The sequence below is a fragment of the Diadema antillarum genome, unplaced genomic scaffold (genome assembly GCF_040938485.1).
Source record: "Diadema antillarum isolate AM-2024a unplaced genomic scaffold, OU_Dant_1.0 seq00001560_RagTag, whole genome shotgun sequence".
In the NCBI taxonomy this organism is placed as follows: Eukaryota; Metazoa; Echinodermata; class Echinoidea; order Diadematoida; family Diadematidae; genus Diadema; species Diadema antillarum.
Window position 1 is genome coordinate 256,327 of NW_027272286.1, and position 16,086 is coordinate 272,412.

Sequence of the window (16,086 nt, forward strand, 5' to 3'; positions counted from 1 at the left end):
TCAAGAATATACGTTAATAAATGTAAACATGTTTTATTCATAAAGAAATAGAATTATATAATTATATAAAGCGAATCATATATTACGGTACAAAGCAGTTAATCAATCCTCAAAAATTTCGGCCATGGACAGCGTTACAACCTCTGGCATACTTTGCTCTCGACTTTTCTGTCTGTTTTTCTTACACATCTACCATGGCAATTTTGTCTTCTTACATTTGTGCCATATGACATCATTTCTTACATTCTTATCTCTTATATTTTCACCACTTACAGATTCAACACTGACACCTTTACTCGTGGCATTTAATCCCCCGACTTTTTTTTTTACCCAGACGTCTTTTCACCCGGATATTTTGCCAGCCGACATTTTTTAGTCCCCTGAAATAATTACACCAGACATTTATACCGCTTAGATTTTTAAACCCCTACACTTTTTACACTACTGATATTTTTTACATCTGACAGTTGTCTGACGATTCTGAATCAGGATATCTTTACCTTGCATCGGTCTGGGTTGAATATTCGTTAGGAATGATCTGGGGGGGGGGTGCATTAAGTGAGCTCTGAACCAATACAAAACTGCTCACTCATTTGCACATTCATACCCACTGTACAAGAACTGTTTTGGAGAAATTATCAAAACTTCAAAATTTCATAACTTCTTCATTTTTCATCCGATTTCAGTCAAATTCTTACTGTTGAACTCGTAAGATTGTACTTTTTTTTTACTAGACAAAATTATATTTGGACTGGATTTCCTCTTTAAAGGGGTCGTATAGTTTTGGTTGAGAGATAAATTTAGATTTCTACCTTTTTTTTTCGTGAGACAATGAGAAACCTGTTATGAAATATGAAAGAGCATGTAATTTTAAGAGGGATTCAAAGTTTATTTGATGAAAGTTGGTTATGAAATGGCTGAGAAATGAAATGGTGGGACCCACCTTTAATTACGATCGCTTTGTTTTACTTCGTTTTTGGGAACCAATTTTCATCTGATAAACTTTGAATTCCTCTTAAAATGATATGCTTTATATCATTCTATAAGTGATCTCTTGGTATCGCGCAAAAAGTTACTAGCCCAATCTTCATCTCCACCAATACTATATTAACCATCCCTTTAAGTCCCATAAGGGTCCTATTTTTGTTTGAGCGTAACCTGGTCCGTTAAGTCTCTTATAAGATTCAGGGTATCAGATTATCGGATGAGGAGGCGAAAGAACGTTTTCATTCGTATACAATAGCATTACTCAGCTCCACCGCTACAACATAGAATTTGTGTGTCTTCAATTCAAAGGATATTGAGGGATTAGAAGGAAGCTTACGTAACTAATATCCTATTCTCAACGATGACTATAGGAATGAATTCAAGAGGCTTGTGAAAAGAATGGTTTCATTATTTTGAGTGAGTGTTTGTAAATCAACCAACTTGCTTCACAAAACCTGGTTTTCCAAATAAGCCCGATGAGATCGCATTTTGGGTCTCATCTTTCAGTGATGTAAGATTATAGTTCAACAAATCTAAACTTTTAAACGAAATGTTCAAGAAATCTAAACTTTTTGCGAGTCTTGTCACTGTTTGCGATGCAGGCGTACACTTTGCTGTTGGCTTCTATGTCGAATTTTGTTTTATATCCTACTTGCAATCCCTTGGATACACAGTATATTGTTATTCCTATGATATTCAATCATGTCTTATTTCAATTATCCATTTTTTCAACAATTCAGCTATCTATTCCAACCTGGTAACTGGAAATACAAGTGAATGAGCAAACAGTATTGAAAAACATCAAAATATACGGAGTGTAACATACGGAATAAGGTGTGTCGTAACAGCGACATTAATAAAGAATATGCACTAGATAACAGCAGAACATAATGATGTTGCTCATGGACAACGAAATTTCATTCACCGAATTTGTTGAAAGGGGCCTGCAATCCAAATGTATGTTGACCTCCATTGATGCCTCTTGGTCTCTTATACAAAACCAAATGAATGCTTCTTTGAAAATATACGTCGTATATTTCAAGAATTTTTCAATTTTTTTCTGCACTCCTCCTAAGAAAAAAAGGAGTTCCTCCGGATTATCTTCATTCATATTTCAGCTGCGACATCATCCTCCCGTAACTCTTGAGCTGAACAATAAATATAATAAGAGCCTTGATTACACTATTCATTGCTGCGTGAAAAAAAAATGTCAGAAACATTTGCATGAATAACGAAATGACATCCTGTTGTGAGCAAGTATAGGCAGTGACGGCAAGAAATGGTAAGAATTAGGCCTATATCTTAGAGGTGGGACTTAAAGGGACATTCCAGACGATTTTCATAATTTCACATCATATAGTACATAAATCGACAACTCCATATGAATTTATGGAATCTATTGTGGTTCTTGAGCAGAGAAACAATACTTTGAAAAACCTTAAACAAGTTACACTGAACAAGGATGATGACATAGGAGGTTCACATATTTCAAAAATGTAGCAGTGTAATTCCATTACAATACCGCTTGCTTGCGAGTTCACCTATGTATAATCTATGCATGCCTTCTTTTGTTCTGCTTCCTTGAGCCCCAACTCATGCATTCTTATGGTGACTCTGCCATGTCATCATCCTTGTTCATCGCAATTTGTTCTAAATTTCGAAAATATTTTTATTCTTCATCCCATTCATCATAAATTCTGAAACTCTGTCCCTGGTATAACTAATTTATAGTTGTTCAAATGTAAAAATCTTAGAATCATCCGGAGGTCTCCTTTAATAGGGTGCAGAAAAAGAATTAAGAAAATAATAATAAAACATATTTTCATGGAGTATAGTGATGTGGTTGTGTAAAGACCAAAAGGTATCAAAAGTGGTCAAGATACATATGAATTGCAGGGACGCTATCAAGTTTTAAAGGTTTAAATGCATAGTATCCGTCTCTCCTTTGTGAACGGTACTTCACGGGGGCGGATTCCGTAAAGGGGGGGGGGTACCTTTATAACATTAAATTGGGCGCACTCCTCCCCCATATTTTTTTTCTTTTTATTATAAAGAAAATAAAGATATCGGTGTGCCCGGTGGTCTACCCCCCCCCCCCCCCGATCCGCCACTACTTCATACTTTCAAAATATCCCTTCATTTTATTCTCATCATGGAAGACGTAGTCTAATTTTAGATTCTTGACTTTTTCATGAGACCTATTACTTATTATCAAGCTATTAAACCTGCATGCGTTAAGTCGAGTGATGGCGCAATCCTGAGAACCGAAAAAAAGAGTCTGGAGTTTGCCTTTTAGCAGACGACAAAGGTCAAAACTTCACGCATTGTTATTCACGTGTCCACTGATCTCTCCATAACTATCATCAGTGGTACGCTCTATGATCAAAACGAAGAAAAATATGGCGACTATTAATTTTTTTCCTTCTCCTTTTCTCGGGAACGCGCCATCACTCGACTTGAAGACTACAGGTTTAATAGCTTGAGTTCAGATTTCATTAAAAAAAAAAAACAGTTCAGACTCTAGACCATAAGTATAAAAGAAGTTAGTCTGGCTTCCAGACCCTCTACTCGTACTATTTCGCTATACAGATTATTGACGCCCTCAATGTCGAAAAGTGGTATAGTTTAAGGTGGTTTTGCCTTCGGCAAAGGCGGCGACTTCGTCGCCGCAGAGTCCAGTTGGCAAAGGGTCTGGAAACCAGACTAAAAAGAAGTATAGACTTGACATACAATACTGCCTGTAAGATGTGAGAACACGATTTCCCTCTCAACTTTTACGTTTTTTACCCGCGTTTGCCATAACTGCAAAAATTCAGACATGCGGAAATGTTGAAAAAAGGCGGCAACGTATATGGATGGAACAAAAAAAGACAGACTGCTTCTGTCATCCTGGCTGCATACACAGTTTTAAAAAGATTTATCAAGAGAAACACTCGCTGCCTAATTTTTCCTCGTCTCGTCCTCCTTTTTCCGATATTACAGGCAATAAGGTAATTTTGCCTCGTTTTTCTTGTGCGCATTGTAAGTAACACTACCACGATGATAGTGTGTATAAAAACGTCCATTATTTCTAGTCTTAGAGGGAGCGCGGCCGCGGAGTGGGGGGGGGGTGGGGGTGGGGGCTGCGGGCCGTTAGGGGGAGGTCAAGGGTCAATGATAACACCCCCTCCCCTCTCCAATGGGAAGAATCTGTGGGCGTAACCCATGCGGAGTCATGGTGCGTCGTGATTTTTTAACGATTTTTTTTTGTCTCTTTTAAGACCCAAAAATTGTGTGTGGGGGGGGGGGGGAGGGGAGGGAGAGGGCTACTCCCCCTCCCCCTGTTCTGCGGTTTCTGCAAGGGACTTATAGCACAGCATATTTATAATCTAATCGTCCATATGTCTGGTAGAATATCACTAGACGAAGGAAAGAGAGAAAAGTAAGAAATCACAGGTATGGCAGGTGCTAACAATTCTGAAGAACTTCTATAGATGGAGGGATTTTTTTTTTTTTGTCAGGTGAGGATAGACATATAGGCGAATATGTACAGATTCTTGGTGGACGCCCACATTAACAAAGTCAGCCATGATCATGATCATATCAATTAATTATAACGACAAGATACATGTAATACCGGTATGCAACCTTTTCCATCCGGTGATCGTATGTCGGCGCATGCAGCCGGTAACGCGTCTGCCTCTATAAAATTCCAAAGGACACGGGTTCGATTCTCGAGTCTAAGTGATCGTTGTCTGTAATCATAACCTACCCTTTATATAGAAAGAGGCAAAACACTCTGTCCCTCGAGGGAGGTCCCGTTTGTAAGAGAGTCACGCAGCTCATCCTTGTAAAAGATCCCGCTTCATTCATTCATTGCAATTAGGAGGGCTTGACATCCAACTGGATCCCATGGAAGACCAGCTAGTGCAACTGAATGGAGGCTATCCAATTGTCTTAGATGGAAAATAGAACAAACATACAAATCACGTATTACGGAAATAGGTTCTGGTAGCGGATTTCTCTATATCTTAGCAGTCGTCTGTATATTTATTGAGGGCTTTTGTTATAATTCGTAGTCATAGGAGAAAAAGTTTTGCGCATGTTGTTGACTTTAATATAGCATAACATATTCGAAATACTGCAAGGGATTGGGTAGATGGCATAATTCATATTGTAGCGTGATCAGGCAAGCATTTTTTTTTTTTTTTTTGGGGGGGGGGGGGAGTTAAGCACTAACTCCTTGATAACCTTCTTACAGTTAGAAAAATGAACATTATTTGCACATCCCCCTAAAAGTACAGTTGCATCAACTTCATTCATTTTCATTTATTTTTTTTTTGTTTTGATATCATATGATTATTACAATTTATGTTACAAACTGGGCTTATTCCTCAATTATTTACTAATTTATGTCATAAGAAATTATTCATTCATAGATACCCCACCAGACGATCTGAAGAATATTATTTACCTTTGTTGAGGTCCATGTTAGCACACAATACGTTCATACATGACGGGCCAAGATTCTGGAATGCATTAATAGCTGTATTTCAAAAGAAACTGAAGTGGATATTGTGGAAATCATATACGATGTATATGAATAAGATGTTCGATTGTAATCTTATGGATAAGTATGATCAGTGTTTTGTTGTTATTATTATTACTATTATCATCAAGTCATAGCCTGTTCCGTGCATTTGATTGTCTCTACCACATGACTTTCCTCTCTCCCTTTTTTTTCTTTCTTTTCTCCTTTCTCAAACACCCGTCCCGATTTCATTGTATTGTTGCCTTTGTTGGGTTCTTGTTCGTATTTCGTTGTGTCCTTGTCTTGTATCTTGCTTGTTTGTGCTGTATAATCTCGTCTCTGCTGGATTTCTTCGTTTCATTTTAGTGTATCACCCCTATAAAACAATACCCACTTATTTATATGTATTTATGTTTACTTTGGTTAATTGTTCAAGCAATATGAATTGAGTTTTGGTGACCATGAATATCTTGTATACATTAATATGTATATTGTAACTGGGGGACCCACAATCTACAAGCTTTGCTTTTCAGTACCGTGGGTCCCCCATCTCCATACTCTGACCGATTTGTCATTATAATGTTTATCTGTATGAGTCCCTTCTAAATTCTGATGTGTTCCACCTTTACTTATATTGAAATTCTTCTTTTTCACGTGCACTGTGCATATAATTATGTTAGGCCTATTGATTAAGTTGCGATGGGGAAAAATGAAATGAAATAAAATGAAATGAAATGAAATGAAATGAAGCGAGAATGAGTGAAAGGCATGTCAATAGGCCAACATCCTCGATACGGGACAAAATTAAAACAATGCCGAGTCAGATAAACTAATACTAATAATATTAATACTAAATACTGTATTCTCCGGCCATAAGGCCTCACTATTTTTAACAAGCACTAAAGCACTAAATTCGTGGTGAGGCCTTTACGCCAGCAAGCAAATTAAAGAGAATAACCTGTCAAACTGATGCACATATAACAATAACAATCAGCACATCGTATAGTCCCATAGATGATAATCTAAAATGTATGGGACTATCCATTGTGCTGATTGTTATCGGTATTGTTATTGTTAGGAAATGCTTGGAAACAAGTAGAAATTACAAAGTTTCCTATGAAAAAATAACGTAGGAAAGTAATGAAGTTTTGATCAGAACTAAATCCCTCTTGTTTTTTTTTCTGCTGTTTTCATCACCAATACCGAGATGCGGCTTATCCGCCATTGCGACCTTATCGCCGGCGAATTCGGTAAATAATGCTATTATGATATAGGGTTGCAGGCATTATGAATTAAATGAATGACTTTGCCGAAGGCAAAACCACCTTAAACTATACCACTTTTCGACATTGAGGGCGTCAATATTCTGTATAGCGAAATAGTACGAGTAGAGGGTCTGGAAGCCAGACTAACTTCTTTTATACTTATGGTCTAGAGTCTGAACTGTTTTTTTTTAAATGAAATCTGAACTCAGGGCCTTTCAAATTTATACAAGACGATTCAAAACTCGAAGATTTTTTCAAAGAAATTTCATGATTTAGGGCCTCTACGAATAGACGTTGATCTTTTTGTTTCTTCGAGTATTGTTGAAATGGCATACAAAGTGTCATACGGAAGTGTGGGGAGATTTTGGGAAAGTGCACGGCATTTCAAGTTTAAGGAAGTATTAAAGCAGGAAGGGATTAGGTAGAAGAAAGGGGAAAATCTCGATTGTTTGAGGAAAAGAAAAAGTAATGACAACAACAACAACAACAACCAGGAGAACGCAGCGGAAGATCATTATGGTATGTAGTCTGGTTTCCAGAGCATTTTAAAATGCGCCCTCCACGCCGAACCACACCTCAACTTGCCAGTTCTTTCGTCGGTATAGAGGTAGAGGGTATGAATATCTGGAAAGCAAGTTAGTACCGGCAGCTGGTCTGGAAGCCAGATTTTTCTGGTATATGTTACCAAGAGACAGTCGCATGGATAATCACGGATGTGTCAATGCATTTTTTTTTTTTCCATTACTGCCCGCTTTTTTTTTTTTTTTTTTTTTTTTTTTTGGGGGGGGGTTATTGTTGTTTCCTTCCGACTTCAAGAAGACGTATCCGTTTATCCTTGGGATAGTTGTGTCCAGTGAGCTTGCTTCTTTCTAATACGGAAGCTATAGCAATAGTTTGTACCAAACGGTGGCAGCATCATTGCACACACACACACACACACGCATTATAATATCATAGATAAATTACACTCTACGACATTTCCTTCATTTTAGGGCATATTCATAGATCCATATACACATTGATATACCGAGTGTCCTTTTACTGTTTGATGGACGTTTAAAGACCACCCAACGAGGAATTTTCATAATTTCAGATTTGTAATATCTTCATCTACTTGCACTTTCTATGTAGCACATAATGTCGTAGCACATAGTGTAGCATTCATAGGGCAGTTCAATACCAGACAGAAGTTACACTAAAAAGAAAGAGTTCAATTTTACAAGCAAAACAGCTCAGATTTTTAGTAAAATAAAAAAGACGAAGTTGTGAAACTATGAAGTGCAATTGCGTGTTTTTTGTAGATGTCCTTGTTACAATGTGTATTACAATGAGTATTGCTACAATGGCATTCAAAGTGTAAATCATACGGAAATGTGGGGAGATTGTTAAATCTTTTATCATGTGTTTTGAATGGACTCTACCCAATTTACATACTTTCTAGTAAAAAAAAAAACAACTTTTCCTCGTGACTCCGTAGAATGTAAATGAAGAATAATTTCTAATCTTTCCAAGAGATAAGTTTTCTCATTTTACAAAAACATATGATTAGTGGAATATTCAATGACCAGAGCATTATCCACGAAAGGTAAGTATAGTGAATTCTAGGAATTCGGAAAAAAATCCAGCAACGACGGAGTCAATTTACAACGTCAAGTTCCGAAGGTTCCTGGTTGTATAGCTGCAACAAACGATTATATGTGTGTGTTTTGTCGGTGACGTACTGTATAACGACTCGTGAAACTAAGACAGAGGCATTCTAACGAGAATAATAACGGAAATAGTGGACTGATGCGGTATATTGCCGTTGAGGAGGTCGGTGTCCATTTTCTCTATGATGGTACTTCGACCGCTGACAAAATTTTACTATACCTCAACGCAGTTCACTTGCCATTCAAGGTGAAAGATTGATTCACTTTTCCAGCTATGAACCGGATTTGTAACACTTTTTTTTCCTGATTCAAGTGGTTCAAAGGTAGCAAAAATTGTGGGTATATGGACGAAGTTTATTTTACGTCGTTTCAGGATGAGAAATGTTTACTCTTTAAAGTAAACCCGGTGGAATACGACATGCTGCAACGGAGCGCCGATATTTTCATCAGATTTCGATTCTAGAGTGAGAGGCTGTGGAAGTACGTTGGAAACCACTCAGTTTGAGCGACAAATAACAAAAAGCGGCGCCTTTTTCTGAGAAGATGTGAAAGTACATGCTTGCATACCGGAAGTTGAGGAAAACTTGAACCTTGATATACTGACAGGCACGGTAAGATATCAATGATTTACTTCTCTTATACTGATTAGACTCCTGCACGACTGTGATGATTATACAACATTACAGACATGAAGAGTTTTACCCGAAAACGAGCTAATTCAATTCTTGTTAAGTTGAGATATTTGTGATTAAAGCTGCTGGAAAACAAAGAAATTAATAAGAAAATATGGGGTATCTTTAATCAGAACTCTTAGAATATTCCTTTATATTAAGTTACAAGTGAGGTATCACCGGAAAGGTTTCATTTTGCTCTATCTGACGATGGACATACTTTAAAATGTTTAAAAATGGCGCTTAGCTCATTTTGCAATGAAACTTTTCACATCTAGGTCAGGTATCTACGTCAGATATGACGTGATCTGTTAGTAGCCCCCCCCCCTCCCCCTCCCCCCTCCCCCCCCCCCAAAAAAAAATAATGCAGACAATGAACGTAGTTCTTTATGTTAAAAGCTTGTTCAGAGAGTGAAGAAGCTGATATGGTCTCTATTCGCGATGTTTACTTTGAGGCTAAACACAATTTCCCCATCACGTCTCAAAAACTGCATGTTCGCAGTTTTTGTGTTATATATATATATATTTTTTTTTAATAGGAATTATCACTATTCATGCTTCATTAAATATTTAGGTATTTGGCTGATGCGCCTTTTCAGATTGAATCGCCTTTGAATAAACGCCAATGATGAGAAGTAGCAAACCTCAGAACATGACTGATTTCGTGTCATTGAATTGGAAATTAACGGTACGCTCGCTCGTGCTCATGAACCTTGCCTAATAGTAAGGCAGACACATGTTTTCCCCTTACTATCAGTTTTTTACTCTGGAAAATGTGCGGAAAGGGTGGAAAATAAGATTACAAATCATAATTGATTGCCTAAAACTTACCTTTCTCGTTAAAAGTACCTGCATTTCAATAATGAACATGTCTGAGCGGCGATATACCAATACATACCACAACTGCACATGCATTTTCCTTCATATATGACAGTACAACTGTTTTTATCTTCTGCGCGTTTTAGTTTATACATTTTTCAAAGCTGCGTTCTGTAGTTTATACCCCAGCTTGCTGGCGACGGATATCAGAAGATCAAAACAAGGAAGACTGTTTAAAATGTTTTGAACACTTTTGACATATAGACCACATGCATCAATATTGCGACATGATGAATGTCCATGTGTAGTACAAGGTCCATGATAGACCGTGTCTGTAATTTATTACAATTTATGGACGTTTTTTTTTTTTTCCTATAGCCCAGCAACCAAGCATTTCATTTACCTGCTCCCTTCCATGAAGTTCCATGGAAAAGCATTCGGCTAATTGTAGCTATAGGTATATGGTAAACCTCCGGCATGCTTTGTTGTTCTTCCAAAGGGTGACTTTTGTAAACAAAGCATTGCATAAAATCTGAATACTTTCCAGAACTTGTATACTGTTTGCAACAACGTCTACATTGTGTCTCTAAGGTGTTTTAATGAATGTTTAACAGTTTAACTCATTGCCATGTATTGCCACCTGAGACGATGCTGTTACTACAAAATCCAATATTTTTCCTTACATTATTTCCGAATCTTAACAGTCTCAATTCATTATCCCTCTCCTAATGCAATCATTTGGCGTGTTTTGCTCACCCTGAACGTTTATAGTACAATATTTAACCATAAAAACGGTTAAGTCATTCTGTATAAACCTATACAGTCTGAATATCTTTTGATATACATGTATTCTGAATAATCACCTACCCGGTATTACGAAACATGTTCCTCCTGATTAAACAATTTGATATTTATCGACCGCGGAACTATTACTCTCGAATTGATGCCTGTTGTCCATTAACAATAAAGTGATCTAATGCCAGTACATTAAATCTTAATGTGGGTGGTAATCAACGTGGGCCATCGTGTTGACGATTACAGCTTGTCATTCCGAAGGTTCGTTAATCCGAAACCAATATAAGGTTCGTAAATGCAAATAAGGTTCGTTAAAGGGAACGTATTAAATTTTCAGATTGACGATTCTTTATAACATTGATTTTTAGAATTAACAAACCTTCCGAATAACAAACCTTCGGAGCGATAATGATAAGGATAATAATAATAATGATAATAATGGCTACTTGAATAGCGAAGCAAAAATAACATTAATTAATCTATATAAGTATACGGATTTTGTGTGTTTCGGAATGATGAACGTTATTTCATTTGCGGATAAACGGATCCCTCAGAAATAACGAATATCACTTATGTTTATATACTCTATAAGATTGTAAGTTTATGGTCATCAAGGGGTTATAAGTGTAGAGCATGTACTACGTCGCTTTTCAGCTGTAGTTTATGCAAGCTTGGTAAACATTCCGCTTTTTCAGGGAAAATAAGATAAGTGACTTGGCGTTTCGATATTATCTTTCATCATTTCCTGGTTCATAGCTACCGCCGATCAATAACACACAATAACACACAAAGGAAACCTAACAAGACGAAACCGGGAAAGAATCAGAACAGGGAAATGCGGAAATTTTGTTGCTTAGGAAAGAACCACTCGAGGTCAGGCATGGGTTTTGGTTGTGGACATCGGATTCAAACAATTTATTTCTTTATTTATCTATTTTGGTGGTGGTGGTGGTAACGATTCTTTAGATGAAACTTACGAAGTTTACATGCTTATTTGATGCAACAGTATCGATTACTTTCAATGTGTGAATCGGAAGAGATAGTGAGATCAATGATATTCTGGATATATCTCTCACATTGGTTAGTACACCCACCCACCCACACACACACACACACACACACACACACACACACACACACATATATATATATATATATATATATATATAATGTCACAACAGAGGGATGTAGGGAATGCATTAATTACCAATCTTGATTTTAATGAATAATCCGCTTTCGAGGATCCTTCCTCTTCATCAGGGATGACAGTGCGAATTTTTTTTTACCTTGTTTTTTGCTTTATTCTGTTTAAATGTATGCAAATTGGTGTGAATGTCTTTTGCTGTCTATATTCCGTTTGATTGGCTTCTTCTTTTATTATTTTCCATTTCTGTTCAAATGCATGCAAATTGGTTGCTATTTTGCTTTCATGTTTATGTCTCATCAAGCCCTTGAAAAAGGCTGGTTACACAGTCGAAAGCTTGGGAAATAAAGGCCATAGTGAACATCACTGCAACGTCTCCGAGTCATTCTTCCGTCACACATATACATATATACATATATACACATACATATACATATACATGATATATAAATCATTTGCAAAATTTAAATCACGTTTTGTCTATGATTATAGGGCAGCGCTTCTCAACCTTTTTTAATCAGCATGACCAGAGACCCATTTTGGCTCCTACAAAGTTGCTGTTGTTGTTGTTGATTTAGGCCCAGCCAATCGCAAGTTACATGTGTAGATCGAATACATTTTTTTTTTTGAATATAATAAACATGGCGACCCACCTGCGAGAGCTAAACAGCCTACTGGTTGAGAAACACTGATTTGGATAACTCTTTAGCCCCTGTTATAAAAAAAAAATGTCGTTACAAAACTAACGCGAACCTTTATATTACACTAATCTATTTTTTTTTTAACAAACTTTAGTGGAGATGTGGTTTCTGGTGAAAGAGGAACTTTCAGGACAAAGATCATTTGAACCATATCTTGGCATATCTGATTGTGGCCAAGTGCGAGTTAACTTCATTCTTGTTAATTTGAGATATTCGCGATCATGAAACTACTAAAAAAAAAAACAGTCAACATACTGAGGAAATATGGAATATATTTTGAAAACATAACTTCAAGAATATTCCTTCTTATGTAACCAGTAGGAAGGGCTCTTTGGAATGCTATCATTTTGCTCTATCTGAAGAGGGACTTACTTCAAAAGGTTTAAAATGGCACTTACGCTGTTTGTACGCTCAAACTCTTCACTTTCTTACCTGATGTCAATTTTCACGAAAATTTTCTCGTTCCATTGAGTTGGTATTACACGTCGAGGTGAACGTGGAGTGGCATTTCGCTTTATGTTAAGAGGAAATCCTACTACCCACTACTTCCCACAAATGATGACGACACTGTTTAACCCGAAAACAAACAGATCTAGATTTTGGTAGCCAAGGTCTGACACACCACAGGTGCATAAAACAAGAAGTTGACTTCTCGCTTCTGTAAACTTTCCTACGTATCAGATCAGAGAGTGTGTGTTTTACCCTCGTTCATCTAAATGATGATAACAAATGGACTCCAGCTTTAATCTCAAGGTGTGCATACATTATAGAAAATCTGAGTCCGATTTCGTTTAAGCTGAACAGGCTGAACTGAACAAAACTGAACTATAATAAAGCCATATTTTCTATGTATCATATCATCATTTATAAAAGATTTTAAATGTCGGTATCCATTTTTAATATTTGTCTTATTTTTGTGTTTTGTTTCTTCCAGGTCTGTATCAGTCGTATCTCAAGGATCGGGGACCATCTAAAGTTGATCACTACTGTACACACAAGATACAATCAGCTGACAGCAATCTTCTATTGTTAGGAATGTCTTCTGCCGATCTCTCCACCTTCGCACCGGTCCAAACTACGACCAGCGGCGTTCACGAAGCCATGAATGGTTCCGACAACGATTGGGTGCGGACCCCAATGGATTGGCAGTGGTGGCGGGTCATCACGCTTCTACTCTCATTGGTCGGCATAGTGGGAAACCTTCTGGTGATGCTGGTTCTCTTACGTCCAAGACGCTCTCGCTCTTCCACAGATACCCTGATCGCCGGGCTGGCCGTCGCTGACTTCTTCACATCCATCTTCATCTTCCCGCTACCAGAATTCGAGAGGGTACCGAGTACGCTTGGTGCCCAGTTCTACTGTCGCATCATCTTCTCCCATATCTTCATGTGGACTTCCATCTGCGCTTCCATATTCACCCTCACGACCATCTCTGTTGAAAGGCTGCTGGCAGTGCGCTTTCCGTTCACCTTCAAGCGGCTCTTTACGGACCAGCGCACCAAACTGACCCTTGTCCTCATCTGGCTCTTCGCAGCACTCATTAACACTCAGAGCACCTACGTCACTTTCATCCGTGACAACAAATGCGTTGTGGAACCTCCGACGCCGCAATTTCAGCAGTTCATCGGCGTCTTCTTCTTCTTGGTTGAGTACCTACTCCCAGTGGTGACCATGATAACCGCGCACGTTCTCACCATACGCAGCCTGAACAACCGCGCGCAGGCATTGACTACGACCAAAAATCGCAGGAAGCCAGATCTCAAGCTACTCGAGGCGCGTCGCCGCGTGGTGGAAATGCTATTCCTCGTGCTCGTCACGTTCATCATCTGCTGGACCCCCGATCAATTTGGTTTCCTTGCCTTAAGTGTGGGCATCGTAGACTTTTCTCATCTTTACAGTCCCCTCTATCGCACGTTAGTGGTGCTGGCCTTCGTCAATTCCTGCGCGAATCCGGTTATTTACGCGGCGAGGAATGTGAACTTTCGGACTGCGCTCAAGGAGCTCTTTAGATTATCAGGTAAAGACGGGATCAAATCCAAAGCAGTGTTTGCCGTGGCTGATGACAGTAGCAAAGCATCTACTGAAATGTTAGACAAGTCGGACACTGGAGCCAGCAGCTTGGATGATCTGGATGACCCCGCTTAATCATCAAAGAAGATCAGTTCAATTTTGGTCCAGAACACATCCGTGAAACAGTGACAAATCATGTTCAGGGGGGTGTTTCATCAATTTAGTCAGCGCTGACAAGTTGTTAGTCTCTGACAATTTCAGGAAAATCCTTGGTCTTGATTGGCTGAGATGCTCTGGTCACTGACTGTAACTATGGTGATTGTCAGAGATTGACAACTTGGTCGGCGCTGACAACTTTCATGAAACGGTACCCAGAGCAGGGGCGGATCCAGGAATTCTGTAAAGGGGGGGGGGGGGGCGTGACTAATTTTCTGGTGCTACTTCCGGGTTTCATTTCATTTTTTTTTTCATTTTTATTTCTTTTGTTTTTAACGAAAATAAAGGGAGAGGGGCGTGCGCCGGTTGCGCCCCCCTCTGGATCCGCCACTGCAGAGATGCTCCGAACAATTTTGAATCTCGTAAGGAAGATTATAATAGATATCAGGCAGCGCAGATGGTGCGCGCTCCTTTACATGAATAGCGTGGAATGCAAAACGGTGTAATTTGCGATTTCCCTGAAAACCGAAATAAAGATTCACCTCTTTGTATAAAGACTACAAATTTAAATGTAACTCAACTTTTGTAGTTTATCGAAATTGCCGTGCAACGTGATGCAAAGTTGATTACAAAATAGTAGATGAAATGTTTGCCTTGACTTCGTCTACAATATTTAGAATAATTTTGACATGTAATATACTGAATCAAATATTTGATATTTCATTTGATTTGATTTCATGTACATAATTTAGAATATTGAAATGTAATATGCGGATTCAAAATAGTTCACATTATTTTGATCGACTTGATTTCGTGTACATAATACCTATTAAAACTAAGTAAGGGAAATGAACTGATTCAAGATATTTTTCCCAACACACGTATATGACCAAATTTGTTTCCGGATGGCGGACTTTACCTCCATAGTAGGCCTACATTCTCGCATCATTATATGCCTCATCATTGTGTACATAAAATGCACGCGTTTGTAAATATTTTACAGGATCACTTTTCAGCGGGTCATGTGGATTACACTATTCATGTATATGAATAACATAAATGGATAAATAAATGAATATATAGATATGAAAATAAACACAGCACATATTGTACAGTTTTCTTGTGATTCATCGTTTGTTTTTGTTTTCTAATGTAGCTATTAACCTACTTTCAATAAAGCTCAAAGTTATAGTGCAGTGTGTTGAAAGGTTGTGGTTTGCTTATTAATTTGGCTGCTGTATTGCGTGCCTGTTACTTTGAACAAACTATCATATTTTCTGTCGAAGCCCCTCTCGACGAGAATGTGTGTATGTTAATGTGTACGTAAATGCTGGTACTTTCTAAAAGGACGTGATCCTAACTGTTGGAATCTTATTCAA

At 38.0% G+C, this 16,086-nt stretch overlaps 1 protein-coding gene across 1 annotated transcript; it reads left to right on the top strand.

The window, feature by feature from the left end:
- The first annotated feature begins 13,576 nt into the window (after positions 1–13,576).
- LOC139710765 (galanin receptor 2a-like) lies at positions 13,577–14,686 on the top strand. The gene has a single exon (XM_071622682.1). It carries the CDS (start codon positions 13,577–13,579, stop codon positions 14,684–14,686), a length of 1,110 nt encoding a protein of 369 aa, XP_071478783.1.
- Positions 14,687–16,086: the final 1,400 nt, after the last annotated feature.

Bases quoted from the DNA above. Each gene is read 5' to 3' on its own strand.
- LOC139710765 (XM_071622682.1), top strand. From the start codon at position 13,577: ATGTCTTCTGCCGATCTCTCCACCTTCGCACCGGTCCAAACTACGACC.